This window comes from Martes martes (genome assembly GCF_963455335.1).
Source record: "Martes martes genome assembly, chromosome: 6".
Classification (NCBI taxonomy): Eukaryota; Metazoa; Chordata; class Mammalia; order Carnivora; family Mustelidae; genus Martes; species Martes martes.
In genome coordinates, this window is record NC_137893.1 from 138,737,067 (window position 1) to 138,753,539 (window position 16,473).

Genomic DNA, 16,473 nt, shown 5'->3' on the forward strand with positions numbered 1-16,473 from the left:
ACGGTTTTTCTTTTTTATTCCGTTGGTACAATAAATGATTTTTTAAAATAATAGACTATTTTTAAAGCAGTTTTAGGTATACAGAAAAACTGAGCAGATGGTGCAGAGGTCCCATATACCTCCTCTTTTTGGGGTGCCTCCCATCAGTTTCATCTATTAGCAACCTAAGTAGTGTGTTATATTTGTTATAACTGATGAGCCAATACTGATAAATCATTAATAACTAATCCTCATAGTTTACTTTAGGGTTCACTCTTTTGAGCTACACAGTTCTTGAGTTTTGATAAATGCATAATGTCATATATCCCCTATTACAGTATTACACAAAATGGTTTCAATGCCCTAACATCCCATGCCTCACCTATTCAACTCTTCTCTCCTCTCACTCCCCCCTGGCAACCACTGATTTTTTTTTTTTCTCTTTGAAGGCAACCAAGTTTTCACTGAATTTTAATTTGGATTTAAAGTGAATCTGGCATATTATAAGTACTGATTTAAAGGCAGATACTATTAATAGTAACAATGGAAATGGCATTCTAAGAGTACAGTACCGGGGAGAAATATAAAGAATATGAGACCTCTCCTGCACAACAGTTGAGTAAGAACAGTGCTAACTCCCCCAAATAGTCAGAATGATAGCCCCTCCCTTCTCCTAATCAGTAACCCTACCTTAGGACATCTCTAAGTAAAATGCATAAAATCCCTACAATAATAGAAACAGCACATATTGCAGTTAGGTGACTATGATATTTACCATTATCACATAACCAGAGAAAATTTCAACAATTAGACAAAATTTCAACAACTGCCCAAACCAACTACACACACAGAAAAAATTCCTTAAAACACAAATCAATGACAAGAGAATCCACGTTGCTGGTGAGGTTTGTAAAATCTCATGGGCACTTTGGGGTCAAGCCGGACACAAGCATCTGGATAATGAACCAGCCAGATATTTGGGTCATCCTGAGAATAGAATCAGGACACATTGTGTTCTCTGGCTTAATCCAGCAAAGTGGCTCTGTCCATCAGTGAACGGGAGTAATAACTTAGCTGGACTCGAACCTTTTTTTCTGCTCAACTGGTGAGTGTCCTTCTGCTCCAGCCAATCTCTTTCTTTCGTTTCTCTCCTCACACATCCAACAGTCGTTCTGCAGCTGCCATATTTTGTGGGGTCCTGTCCCAGGTACACCATAATTTTTGTAATGTCTGTAGTTTTGCCTTTCCCAGAATGTCATATAGATGGAATCATACAGTATATAGCCTTTTCAGACTGGCTTCTTTGACTTATCAATATGCATTTAAAGTTCCTTCATGTTTTTTCCATGGCTTGATAATTCACACAGTATTCTATTGTATGGATATACCACTGTTTTTTTATCCATTTACTTACTGAAGAACATCTTGCTTGCTTCCAGTTTTGGGCAATTATAAATGAAGCCACTGTAAATATTCACGTATAGTTTTTGTATGGACAATGATTTTCAACTCATCTGGGCAAAAACCTAGAAGCATTATTACATAGCTAAATGATAAGAATATGTCTGGCATTGTAAGAAACTTCCAAGCTGCCTTCCAAAGTAGCTATACCTCTTTTCATTCTCACCAGCAATGAATGACAGTTCCTGGCACTCCACACCAGCTCCTCACCAGCCTTGGTATTGTCAAGATGTTAGTTGTTCTAAGAGGTGTGCAGTGGCATCTCATCGTTGTTTTAATGTGCAATTCCCTAATGACATATGATGTTAACCATTTTTCATCTGTGTGTTTCCCATGTGTATACCTTCTTTGGTGAGGTGTCTGTTCAGGTCTTCTGCCCATCTTTTCATTGGGTAGTTCATTTTCTTACTGTTGAATTTTAAGAGTTTTTTTGTATATGATGGATAAGAGTCCTTTATCAGATATGTTTTGTAAACCTTTTCTCCCAGTCTATGGATTTCTCTTCATTCTCTTCACAGAGCCTTTGCAGAAGTTTGTACTTTTAATGAATTCTACTAATCAATTTTATTTTTACAGGTCATACTTCTGATGTTGCATCTAAAAGGTCATCAGCAATGCCAAGATCTCTTAGATTTCCCCCACACTATCTTCTAGAAGTTTTACAGTTTTGCATCTCAGATTTAGGTCTACAATCCAAACTGAGTTAATTCTTATGAAGGGTATAAAGTCTGTATCTAAATTCATTTCTCTGAATACTAATGTTCAGTTGTTCCAGCACAATTTGTCTCTTCTATATTTCATTTAGGTATTTCTGCTAACCTATTTTCTAGTTTTTTAATTCTCTCTTCAGCTGCATCAAGTCTGCTGCTAAACCCAAACACTAAGTTCTTAATTTTGGTTTGGGGACTGTCAGGGTGAGAACTTCTACTGGGTTATTTTCCAAATCTGTTTGGTCACTTTTTATAATTTCTAGTCCTCCCCAAAATTTTGAAGTCTTATCTTTTATCACTTTAGATATAATAAGCATGGTTACTTTAAAGTTCATGTTTAACAGATTGAACATCTGAAGCATCTGTGGGTCTATTTCTACTTTTTATTATTTTTGCTATTTCCTGTTCATGTTGCCTTATCTCGTAATGCACCTCTTTGATTGTGTGCCAGACACTGTATTTTTAAAATGGTCTGTGGAGGGGCACCTGTGTGCCTCAGTTGATTAAGCAACTGCCTTCGGTTCGGGTCATGATTCTAGAGTCCCAGGATCGAGTCCCACATCGGGCTCCCTGCTCAGCAGAGAGTCTGCTTCTTCCTCTGACCCTCCCCGCTCTCATGCTTGATGTCTCTCATTCTCTCTCAAATAAATAAATAAAATCTTTTTAAAAAAATGGTCTGTGGAATCTTTAGAGACTTGGGATTACACTTGCTTCTGCCAGGTGCCTGTGGGAACGTCCCATTCTAGAATCACTTTGATCTAATTTTAGTGCTTGAGACTTCCTGATCACACAAAGAACTTATAACCACACAGTAATCCATGTGAAGGCAGGTTTAGTTCTGTTTCATCTTTATACCGCACCCATAGCTGCACCTCAATCTACTTTGCCAACCCGAAGTATAAAGAGTTTACCAAGGATTCTACCTCTGATAAACTCTGAACTCTAACACTTCTTTTTTATGTATTTTTAATTTTTTTTAACATATAATGTATAATTTGCTTCAGGGGTACAGGTCATGAACTCCAGCATTTGTGTCCTCTTAGGCTCACCAGATCACACGATACAGTCAGAAACACTGCTCTGCCTTTAAGCTGCTCTATGTGAATGGCATACACTCAAAAACCAGGCTGACCTCTCTAAATTTCCACCATCTCTTGGATCTTATTTGGTAATTCTTCACTAACTTGGAATTTCTCCAGTGCCTTCAAGCATAAGTTTTAATATTAGTTCCAGTCTTATCTGTCCTCAGATCTGCAGAAGTCAGAATGAGACCCTTCATCCTATGACTTCCATGAATATTATGCCTCTTGTGGCCCTTAACACAACTGATTTTATACTAAATTGTGCCTATGTTCTCTCCCCCACCCCCATCAGAATGCTAGTATCAGGTCTCATTCATGTAGCATTTTGCCCCCTTCCCAGAAAAATTTCTTCTTAAATTGAACCAACCAGTCTTTGATGATTTTGCTAATTATTCATGTCAAAAAAAAATCTGTTTTATTTAGTTATTTTTTTTCCATTTTTAAAAAGCTGTTTTATTTTTTTTTTTTTAAAGATTTTATTTATTTATTTGACAGACAGAGATCACAAGTAGGCAGAGAGGCAGGCAGAGAGAGAGGAGGAAGCAGGCTCCCCGCTGAGCAGAGAGCCCGATGCGGGGCTCGATCCCAGGACCCCGGGATCACGACCTGAGCCGAAGGCAGAGGCTTCAACCCACTGAGCCACCCAGGCGCCCCTATCCAAATTTTTATTTAAATTCTAGTTAATCTAGTTAATCTAGTGTAATACTGTTTTCAGGAGAAGTCAGTGATTCATTATTTAACATATAACACCCAGTATTCATCATAAAAGGTGCCCTCCTTAATGTCCATCACCCAGTTATCCCATTCCCCACCACCACCCTCCATCAACCGTCAGGCTTGTTCTCTATCATTGAGTCTCTTATGGTTTGCTTCCCTCTCTCTTTTATTCCCTCTTCCCATATGTTCATCTGTTTTGTTTCCTAAATTCCACATATGAATGACATCACATGGTATTTGTCTTTCTCAGACTTATTCTGCTTAGCATTATATTCTCTAACTCCATCCATGTCATTGCAAATGGCAAGATTTCATTCTCTTTTTTTTAAAGATTTCATTCTTTTTGATGGCTGAGTAATATTCCATTGTATATCTGCAGATCTTATTTATCCATTCATCAGTCAATGGACACTTGGGTTCTTTCCATAGCTTGGCTATTGTTCATAATGCTGTTATAAACATCAGGGTGCATATACCCCTTCAAATCTCTATTTTTGTACCCTTTAGGTAAATATGTAGTAGTACAATTGCTGGGTTGCAGGGTAGTTCTATTTCTAGCTTTCTGAGGAACCTCCATACTGTTTCCAGAGTGGTTGCACCAGCTTGCATTCCCACCAACAGTACAAGAGGGTTCCCCTTCCTCCACATCCTCATCAACATCTGTTGTTTCCTATGTTGTTAATTTAGCCATTCTGACAGGTGTGAGCTGGGATCTCATCATGGTTTTGATTTGTGTTTCCCTGATGGTGAGTGCTGTTGAACATCTTTTCATTGTCTGTTAGCCATCAGGATGTCTTCTCTGGAAAAATGTCTATACATGTCTTCTGGCCATTTTTTAACTAGATTATTTGTTTTTTGTGTGTTGAGTCTGGTAAGTTTTTTATAGATTTTGGATAGTAACCCTTTATCACATATGTCATTTGCAAAAACTCTCATTGTTTAAAATCAGTAAGATTTCATTTAAGTAATCATCATGAAAAACACTTTTCCCTTTCCTGTTTGCTGTAATGTTTACAGCTTCTGCAAGAAAAGACCTTATTTATTTTAATGTCTTTTTTTCAAAATATGACTCTATTGTGTCACTTATATCAAGACCATATTTATACTTCTCAGATGTGCCTTATGATATGTATACTTCTCAGATGTGGTGATTTCACATTGATTTTATTTTGAAAATTTCATGGTACTTCTTAGGAACTATCAATAGAAGCCTTCAGGAAATCACTAAGCTCTATAGACTGAATAGAAAATAACCCAGAAAATCTTTATGTATAAAGAGATTAGTGATTTTTTTAAAATGTGTTTTTGTGCCCCTTAATTTCAGTGCTTCTCCTTCACGAAGGAGCCATATGTCAAACTGCTTAGGATTTCATTGCTTTTTTCTGTGGGGAAAGAATTAAATGCATCACAATGTCGACAATCTGCTCTGAAAGCTCTTGGACCAACAGCAAGGGAAGGAAAAGCTCCTTAGGGGGGAAACTCACATCTTTCTGAGTAGCAGAGATACCTTTTTGGTCGCAGCTTTTTGGGACTACGTCCCTGTCAGGAAGGGAAGGAAAAGCTACTTAGGGGGAAACTCACATCTTTCTGAGTAGCAGAAATACCTTTTTGGTCGCAGCTTTTTGGGACTATGTCCCCGTCAGGAAGTGCTCAGGGAGAACCTTCTAATTCCTCAGGGCTGGCTTGATGCCAGTGCCCACATTTCTATAACATCATGTATTTCCTTGTTCTTAAAAGATCTCGTACTATTTGTTCAAGGTGGACCTTCCGTGCTAGAGCTGAAACATTTAGTGCCAAGGACAATTCCTATCTTGCCTTCAGTAACCATAAAGGATAATATTTAGCATTTTTGGTGGGTTTCCACTTGTAAAAGCTAAGTTTGATTTTTCTTTATAGCCTGAGAGGCAAGTGAGCTGAATCTACTCTAGATGCCTTACCCTCCCCGGCATGTCTTAGATTCTGACCACGTAATGGGGGGGGGGGGTGATCAGCCTGTCTTGACTCCATCTCAGAGACTAAAGTTATTACCAGCATTACTGGTCAGGGACTGCCTGAATTTCTCCTTCCTTCTGGCACTAAGTGTCCCTTTGATACCCAATAAAATACTCACCGGTAACAAAATCAGCCTTCAATTATTCAGGAGTTGATCAGTCAGATCCCCCTTCTCATATTCTTTCCCCCACCTACTCTCTAACTTATGGGTTATTCCCTGGTAAACAAACCATTGAAGACTGGCCAGAGCAAGGAGAACTTGCTTTGCTTTGCTCTGAGGACCAGAGCATTATGGTCTGGAATAAAATAATGTATGAAAATGTTTTGCAAATGTAGAGGAGCATTCTAACTTTATGTCGTTACTGACATAAATTGTTTTTTCATGGTTTAAATTTTAATTAGAATGTCGATTTTTCTTCTCAATGGGAGAGGTGTTCCACATGGGTTACTGTGATGAATGAAGTCCTGGATGTTTGCACACTTAGTATGCACGCCAAATTCCACATCAACTGCTTACCTTGGGAGGTTTCCTTAATGATGGAAACAAAAATTCAGCAGCCAAAGTAGAAAGGGTTGTCAACACAGCAGCCACATCAGAGGGAAGCAATGAAAGAGAAAAAAACATAAGGGAAACTCAGCATCTTGATAACATGATCTGAAAGGTCTTCTATTTCACAAAGATGAGAAGCAAAATTCACTTTACTGCCTCAAGTGATAAAATTTGTTTAATGGGACCCCTGGCTGGCTCAGGCGATTAGGCATCCAACTCTTGGTCTCAGCTCAGGTCATGATCTCAGGGTCATAGGATCAAGCCCCACAATGGGCTCTGTGCTCGGTGGGGAGTCTGCTTGAGATTCTCTCTCTCCCCCCGTTCCTCCCTCTACTCCCTTTCTCTCAAATGAACGAATAACTCTTTAAATAAATAAAAGCCACGGCTCTCAACTATTTTCCCGTATTTCAACACTAAAGAGAAATTTAAGAACAAGTTACAGCCTTCTCCCACCACCAGCCACACAGGCACTTTTTTAAACGTTCACTTTTGCATGTTACTTTCTCAAAAACGACTGAAATTACCACCTGGAGAAAACTCTGAAAAGCAAACAGTTTTCAAAGTAACAAACCAGTCGCCTGACCTGCTCTGCAAACGTTTTCCGTGTATACAAAATTAAAAAGCTGAAAGATGATTTTTATGCAATGCGATCCTATGACAGTCTGTAGCCTTCCTGATGTGGTTGTTTTTAATCAACCTCTAGTATCACCCATTCATAAACTGTGAAATTATCGTGAAATAGAAATGAGGGGGTGGGGCGCCTGGGGCTCAGTGGGTTAAGCCTCTGCCTTTGGCTCAGGTCATGATCTTAGGGTCCTGGGATGGAGCCCCACATCGGGCTCTCTGCTCAGCGGGGAGTCTGCTTCCCCCTCTCTCTGCCTGCCTCTCTGCCTACTTGTGATCTTTCTCTGTCGAATAAATAAATAAAATCTTAAAAAAAAAAAAAAGAAAGAAATGAGGGAATTTTTCCCGTGGCTTTATTCCTTTTCCACAAGAAATAAAATCTGGAGGATAACAAAACGGATTTTCCAGGGCAGAGGGCATGGAAATCAAAAGGTACAGGCAAAAATAGCACAGTGACCTTTCTCCAGCACTGGGCCCAATGCTCCACACAGAGCTCTGACGGCCCTAAATAAAACCCGGAGTTCAGCAAGAAGGGAAGAATGTCCACGACTGTAAAATCAGGTAGACAACTCTGAAGTTTTAAATGTAGGCAAAGAACACCACGACAGTCCCATAATGATGAAGCTGAAAATCATCTTCTCGAAATTCTATGATTGCACCAAAAGGATCCCTTAGGCCATCACCTCAGACAGTTGGGCACAAGGGGAATGCGGTTTTTTAATCTTCCAGTTTTAGAGAGGAACCCTACGTAGAAAACCTGGCATCTCTGGCTACTGTCAAGTAAGACTCAACATTCTGTCTACCCTTTCAAACAGGATAAACATTTATGAATGTTATAAGAAAAATGCACGAGTGCGTTTAATTCTAAGAAAGCAATGGGACCTTTGCTCACTGCATAAACTTTTGAGGTTTCTGCCAAGAAATGTTCCTTAAGTGCAGCAGTGCTCTGGACGGCATCTGTTCTGAGCAGGTAGAACTATAATGAAAACATCATGCACAGTACTTTTGACTAAACCTTCTCTTATTTTACTTGCTTTATTTTTTAAAAGCCATTTAAATCACTGCTCTATTTAACAAAGGACAGTCAAGTCACTGGGGTTATAACAAGGTAATCATACGAAACAGCATGGACCAAGTTAATAAAATAACCATTCCAGGGGCACCTGGGTGGTTCAGTGGGTTGAAGCCTCTGCCTTTAGCTCAGGTCATGATCCCAGGCTCCTGGGATCGAGCCCCGCATCAGGCTCTCTGCTCCACGGGGAGCCTGCCTCCCCCTCTTTCTCTGCCTACCTCTCTGCCTACTTGTGATTTCTGTCCGTCAAATAGATAAATAAAATCTTTTAAAAAATAAAATAAAATAAACATTCCACATTAAGACTATGATGAGCCAAGTAACCTAATGGGGACAGAATGAGCTAACAGGAATCCCAGGGATCTCTCCAGAGTTTTCGCGAGCTTCCTTTAGGCCACGTCTGTGTAATAAGCGCTGCAGCAAAGAAGTGCTAGTTTGGAACCAGTAGTGTATTTACCTCCTGAGCGAACAATAAAGCTATCCAATCTTCACCGACGTTCCAATGTGGTTTCCTTATTCTTCTGAGGAAACCCATCTTATTTCAGCATTATAAATATTTTTAAAAATATATCCCTTTCACTTAGAAAGACAGCACATACGGGAATGGCAATATGCTTCGGCTACATTTTTCTGTGTTTCTCAGGACTGTTTGAGAATAAATGGAGCCTGGATGGCTCAGTCAGTTAAGCATCTGACTCTTGTTTTTAGCTCCGCTCGTTATCTGAGGGTCATGAGATCGTGCCCCGTGTCGGGCTCTGGGCTAGGTGCAGAATCTGCTTAAGATTATTTCTTTCCCTCTCCCTCTGCTCCTTCCTCCCCTCTTCTCCCTCCCTCCCTCCCTCCCTCTCTCTCTCTTTAAAAAAAAAAAAAAAAAAGGAAAAAAGAATGGAGACTGAACAGCATGGGGAAAAGGGAAGTCACTAAATGGTCCTGCTACTATCCACATTCACTATAACCATTTAGTTTAGAACAAAGATCCTTAATAAATAGGGAAAAGCAAGTCCCTTAATGAACCAAAACTATAGCTCATTAACTGGTAAAGATTTCCTGAGATGTGAATTAAGAGACAAGCAACTGGGGCACCTGGGTGGCTCAGTGGGTTGAGCCTCTGCCTTTGGCTCGGGTCATGATCTCAGGGTCCTGGGATCGAGCCCTGCATCGGGCTCTCTGCTGGGTGGGGAGCCTGCTTCCTCCTCTCTTTCTGCCTGCCTCTCTGCCTACTTGTGATCTCTCTGTCAAATAAATTAAAAAAATAAAAAAATAAAAAAAAAAGGAGAGACAAATAACTAAGTGATCCTAATTCAGAACCATGATTTACTACCCCAATCCCCAGAGGCTACATGACATTTGCCGGTAGTTGTGAAGAAAAAATTTTCCGATATGAGTAATACTTACACTATAACTAAATATAGTATGCTACCCTTTGAAAAAAACGAATATGCGATTACAATGTAAAGATAAAAGTTTTCATACATATATATGAAAAGGAATGAATAAGAGAAACCATCTATCAGAAACATCAATATTCATATTTTTAAAAATTAAGGCCTTTGTTGATTGTATCGGTAAAGGCGTATCAAAGAGTTTCCTAAACTCTCAGTAAGGTCCAGCCCGTTACAGATAACGGCATGGCTCAGAGAGAGGCAACGTCCTTGGCCAAACATTCAATCAACTACAAAGAACATCACTTCACATCGACCTCACTGACCCAAGGGCCCAGGCTTGATGCTGACTCATCAGAAAGTGGAACATTCCGTGGACACTCAGGGAACCGCCTGGGTAGCAATCAGGCTCTCCACTGCCCACCTTCTCATTCATCTTCAAAAAAAGTAATTGTTTCTAATCACGTGATCCTATGTTAAGTTATCATGAGATTTTGGGTGTGTGTGTATTCCAAAGAAATAAACTGAGCACAATCTGATTGTTTCAGAAGCCAACAAGGTTGCGTTTCTAGATTGCAGGATTTGGAGAGACAAGAAGGAGATGCATTGCCGGGCGGGCACTCAATATTCCCTCAATAAATCTGAGCCGTTCTGTTTGTGGTCTCTGTGTGCCAGGTCACCTGAGGACCATATGCAAAATGTAAAGAATGAAATAAAATAGAATGAGGGGGTTGGACTAGAATGTCTCCAACCTCTTCCTACTCAGGAACTGTTTCACAGTAATATTTGAGTCATTTCATAATTTTGTCTGGTCCATGAGGAAGTGATTTTTAAATGAAATATACTATTTTCAGTAAGTGTATCATTTGAAAAAATTTCTGTAACACTTATTATATGTGAAAATAAATTGACTTTTCCCACTTTCAAAAAAAAAAAAAAAAGACGACGACGAAAGAAAGAAAAAAAAGAGGTGCTGATGTACAAGGATAGTAGCTCTACTTGGCCAAACACCAAAGCTGCCTTTCTCTCAGATAAGCAAGTCAATGGATCTCTTCAAGGTCACTCACACCAGGTATATCCACCACACTACCCCCGTCATTTTCATGCCTTGATGCCATTTCTGTCTCCCAGTTTGACCAGACACGGCTCAAAGCTCAATTCAACTATCCCAATTCCACAAGCATTGTTGGAGACTACCTTGGCCTTTACCACTGCTGATAGGATACCCCAGGATCTCTGTGGTCAACGAAACAGCTTAGCACTCCTTCACGCACATCAAGTCCTGTAGCCTTCAGAAATTCTATCTTTGAATCTCATGTAGCCTTAAAATTTCAACTCCTCAAAAGCACAGGTCACGCCATGTGCTACTTATAAGAACTCAGAACTAATTTTTTACATTACTGAGTCAAACATAATCCAGATGTGAGTATTTTCTTTGATTACCAGCACAACCCCAAAATTTGGTGGCAAGAAAGTCACCCGTTTTCAATGACTTATTTAAAAATAGATATTTCTGTAGACCAGCATTTCATATGGGGAAGTTCAATTGGAGGTTAACAAGGGTCAAACCCTCAAAAGTTTCAGAAGTCAACTAAATTCGGAAAGGGAGTTTGATAGGACTAGAGAAGCCACACACATGGAAACAGGATTGAAAAGATAAGGCAGATCTATACTGGGCCAGGTCCTGAAATGAAGAGTTTGTCCTTTAGTAGGTAGTCCAGACATGGGAAGTTTAACAAACAACTGAAATAAAGCAGTATAAAATAGCGTATTACCACAATAACCCGATGTAGTTGTAGTGCTTTCCTCAAACCTCATGTTGGAAGATTTACAGGACAAGGCGTCTTCTATCCACTATTTGCACTGCATCAACTATAGTTAGCTACTCAGAAGTTAGATGCCCAAAGACCCCAATGTGCATGAGCCCTAACATGAGTCAACGCTTCAGGAGATGTGACAGATCAGGGTCTCCTGAAAGAGGAATTTCTCATGCATGTGTTAATTACTTTATTGATTGGACGTCGAAAATTGCCATAACCTGTATCAGAAAGATACAGAGCTAAATGACATCTCTCTCCTGGAGATGAGTCCACGGACATGTATTTCTTTCCTTCTTCCCTTTTTTTTTTTTTTTTTAAGTTTATTAGCAAAAGGCGTTTTTTAGATGGTATCTCCACATGTTGAGACAATGTGGCTGGGCCTGGGAGTTTCTGAGCCCAAGTCAATGTGTACTGGATTTTCTTTCTATCTGCTCTTCTGACAATAGTTCTGCACCTCAGCTAACAAAGGACTGCTCCCTTCATTTTTTTGTTTTTGAACATTTTTTAAAATTAACATATACTGTATTATTGGTTTCAGGGGTACAGGTCTGTGATTCATCAATCTCACACAGTTCACAGCATTCACCATAGCACATGCCCTCCCCAGTGTCCATCACCCAGCCACCCTATCCTCTCCCCTCCCCAGCAGCCCTCAGTTTGTTTCCTGAGATTAAGAGTCTTTTATGGTTTGTCTCCCTCTCTGGTTTCATCTTGTTTCATTTTTTTCCTCTCTTCCCCTATGATCCTCTACCTTTTTTCTTAAACTCCACATATTCATAAGATCATATGGTAACTGTCTTTCTCTGACTGACTTATTTTGCTCCATCCATGTCGTTTCAAATGGCAAGATTCCAACTTTTGATGGCTGCATACTATTCCACTGTGTATATATACCTCATCTTTTTTTTTTTTTTAAAGATTTTATTTATTTATTTGACAGACAGCGATCACAAGTACGCAGAGAGGCAGGCAGAGGGAGAGAGAGGAAGAACAGGCTCCCTGCTCCTGAGCAGAGAGCCCGATGTGGGACTTGATCCCGGGACCCTGAGATCATGACCTGAGCCAAAGGCAGAGGCTTAATCCACTGAGCCACCCAGGCACCTTATACCTCATCTTCTTTATCCACTGATCTGTTGATGGACATCTAGGCTCTTTCCATAGTTTGGCTATTGTGGACATTGCTGCTATAAACATTGGGGAACCCCTTCTGATCATTGTATTTATATCTTTCTTTTTTTTTTTTTTAAAGATTTTATTGATTTACTTGACAGAGAGAGATCACAAGTAGGCACAGAGGCAGGCAGAGAGAGAGGGGGAAGCAGGCTCCCCGCTGAGCAGGGAGCCCGATGTGGGGCTCTATCCCAGGACCCCGAGATCATGACCTGAGCCGAAGGCAGAGGCTTAACCCACTGAGCCACCCAGGTGCCCCTGTGTTTAAATCTTTGGGGTAAATACCTAGTAGTGTAATTCCTGGGTCACAGAGTAACTCTACTTTCAACTTTCTGAGGAACTTCCATACTGTTTTCCAGAGTGGCTGCACCAGCTTGCATTCCCACCAACAGTGTAGGAGGGTTCCCCTTTCTCTGCATCCTCGCCAACATCTGTCATTCCCTGACTTGTTAATTTTAGCCATTTTGACTGGTGTGAGGTGGTATCTCATTGTGGTTTTTATCTGTATTTCCCTGATGCCGACTAATGTTGAACACTTTTTCATGTGTCTGTTGGCCATTTGGATGTCTTCTTTGCAAAAAATGTCTGTTCATGTCTTCTGCCCATTTCTTGACTGGATTATTTGTTCTTTGGGTGTTGAGTTTGATAAGTTCTTTATACATTTTGAATACTAGCCCTTTATCTGATATGTCATTTGTAAATATCTGCTCCCAATTCTGTCTGTTGTCCTTTGGTTTTGTTGACTGTTTCCTTTGCTGTCCAAAAGCTTTTGACCTTGATGATGTCCCAATAGTTCACTTTTGCCCTTGTTTCCCTTGCCTTTGGCAATGTGTCTAGGAAGAAGTTGCTAGGGCTGAGGTTGAAGAGGTTTCTGCCTATGTTCTCCTCAAGGATTTTGATGGATTCCTGTCTCACATTTAGGTCATTTATCCATTCGAGTCTGTTTTTGTGTGTTGTGTAAGGAAATGGTCCAATTTCATTCTTCTGCATGTGTCTGTCCAATCTTCCCAGCACCATTTGTTGAAGAGACTGTCTTTTTTCCATTGGACATTCTTTCCTGCTTTGTCGAAGATTAGTTGACCACAGAGTTGAGGGTCTATTTCTGGGCTCTCTATTCTGTTCCATTGATCTACGTGTCTGTTTTTGTGCCAGTACCATACTGTCTTGATGATGACAGTTTCGTAATAGAGCTTGAAGTCTGGAATTGTGAGGCTACCAGCTTTGCTTTTCTTTTTCAACATTCCTCTGGCTATTTGGGGTCTTTTCTGGTTCCATATAAATTTTAGGATTATTTGTTCCATTTCTTTAAAAAAGTTGATGGTATTTTGATAGGGATTGCATTAAATGTGTAGATTGCTGTAGGCAGCATAGACATTTTCACAATATTTTTCTTCCAATCCATGAGCATGGAACATTTTTCCATTTCTTTGTGTCTTTTTCAATTTCTTTCTTAATTGTTCTATAGTTTCCTGAATATAGATTCTTTGTTTCTTTGGTTAGATTTATTCCTAGGTATCTTATGGTTTGGGGTGCAATTGTAAACAGGATTAACTCCATAATTTCTCTTTCTTATTGTTGGTGTACAGAAATGTAACTGATTTCTGTGCACTGATTTTATATCCTGCCACTTTACTGAATTCCTGTATGAATCATGGGGAAAAAGACATGAATTCTATGTGCTGTATTCCTCTAGCACTGGAGTTTTGCAGTTCTCATTGATCAGTAAACTTGGTCTTGGCTGGATGTTCTTGCTGATCTTCTGGGGGAGGGGCCTGTTACAGTGATTCTCAAATGTCTTTGCCCGAGGTGGAATTGTACCACCCTTGCCAGGGGCCAGAGGCTAAGTAATCTGCTTCCCTGAACACTTTCCAAACAGCTTTGGAGGACGGGAATGAAGACGGCAGCCTCCCAGTCTCTGGCCCTGGAGGAGCTGAGAGCTCAGGGGGCCCCCCTCTTCAGTGTGCCCTCAGAGAAAGGCCGTCAATCCCTCCCATCTCCCTGGTCTCCAGCTGCACTCTGTGCTCACCTGGCCTGTGACTGAGTGTTTCTATCTCTGGCGCACGGCCCCGCTTAGAGTCTCCAAACCCAGCAGATTCCTGCCGCGCACTTCCACGCCGCTCCTCTCGGAGGAGGGAGGAGGGGGTCTCTCTGGATCTGCCACTTTCAGGGTCCCTGCCTGACAAGTAGTGCCCTGTGTCTCGCATCACAGTTTAAGGTAACCCTGAGCTGAGAGCTCACTCCTCGGCTCCGTCTCTGCCACTGGCTTCCCCACTCTGATACCTGGGAGCTCTGCCACACTCAGACACTCCTGGTCTTTCTGTGACCCCGCGGGTCCAGAGACCACACTGTCCCCACGAGGGCTCCACCCCCAACTTAGCCTCGAGTGACATCCCTCAGTGGAGCGGACTTCTAAAAGTTCTGATTTTGGGCTCCGCTGCTCTCTCACTTGCTGGGAGCCGGCAGACATTTGGAAGGAGGACTCTGTAAGCCCCGCTGATGGGCATACACCACACGCCAGGCCTCCCCACCATGACTGCTGGGTGCTGTGGGGTGACTGCACACAGTACTCCCCTCACAGACCGTAACGCTGACCTGAGGAGGATAGAGGCTAAAACGGCTTTAATTATCTTAAATTAATACATTGTGAGTTTAAAATTTTAACTTCAAATCATGTGTAATAAAATCCCCATAATCTGATGATTCCTTCACAGAAAGCTGCTTCTTTTAAAAAATATCAGTCCACTTCACCTGCTTTCATTTGCCGTAAAACTCAAAAAGAAAAGCAATTAGTTTTGCACCGGAATGAAAAGACGTGCAGTTTGATTTTCTTCTTTTTTGGTGTATTTGCATTATGTCCTTAGGGCATGACCACGTGGAATTTCTTTCTTTTATTAAGAATTTATTTTTAAGTCATCTCTACAACCAACACAGGGCTCGAACTTACAACCCTGAGATCAAGCGTCAGACGCTCCACCGACAGAGCCAGCCCAGCACCCCTGGAATTTCTGTAAGTAAAACAGGACAGTGGTGAAGGGTCAGGACTGGGAGCCAGACATCTCTAGCTCTGCCACCATCTGTGTTGACGTTGGGCATGTTTATTCAATGCCTCTGAGCCTCAGTTTCTGTGTCAATAAAATGGGGATAGAAAAGCACTCCTTCAGGGCTGTTGAAGGATAACGTGTGGCCCCAAGGCCAACATCACTCACCATTAGCGCCCAGTCATCGTTCAATAAATGTTAGACACGAGTGCTGTTCTTATAACAAACATCCGTCCAGGATGACGCACGCAAAATGCCAACATAGTTCAAACTCTGTTTCATCTAGGAAAAAGTTACTGAGAGCTGAAGAATGAGAGCACTTTTTTTTTTTTTTTTTTGGTTAAAGAGAAAATTCATGTCATTAAAAGTAACGCTCTACAAACAGGGAGAGCAGAACGTTGTAACTGTTAGAGCACAACCGACAGATACATGGATGTTATTACACTCTCTTTAAAAAGTTCAAAATGTTCAAATGTTTTCAGTGTTCAGAAATGAGTTTTCGAGAAAAAAGAATCCTTAGGCATTACATTGAATACGGCGCGTACAGAGTGCCAGATGTCTTCGCTGGGGAGAGGAGAATGACGGGGAGGGCTGGCGGCAGTGCGGACCAGTGCAACCAGCTCCAGGTGGGGGGGACCCCAGACTCTGCAAGGGGCCCTGCCATTCTGCTTGCTGCAGTACTGGGGGACCCTGAGGGTGCCTACTACTGATGCCACAGTGATCTGTGCCTATGACATCACTTCTAAGACAGGATTTTATCCTTTAAGAAAAAAAAAGTTTTGGTTTTGTTTTGTTTTTTTTTTTAAACATGTATAATGAAGGGAAAGAACAGAAAGAAAACCCCTTGGAGATCATTAGATAAATAAGTATAAAGTT

The 16,473-nt window shown here is 41.0% G+C and overlaps 1 protein-coding gene across 2 annotated transcripts in view; it reads right to left on the reverse strand.

The window, feature by feature from the left end:
• KIF13A (kinesin family member 13A) overlaps positions 1 to 16,473 on the reverse strand; it is a 199,194-nt gene that overhangs the window by 110,084 nt on the left and 72,637 nt on the right. For both annotated transcript variants that reach the window (XM_080806364.1, XM_080806363.1), the window contains exon 3: positions 6,459 to 6,471. In XM_080806364.1, the coding sequence (XP_080662490.1) occupies positions 6,459 to 6,471 (13 nt within the window). The remainder of the gene's footprint in view (positions 1 to 6,458; positions 6,472 to 16,473) is intronic.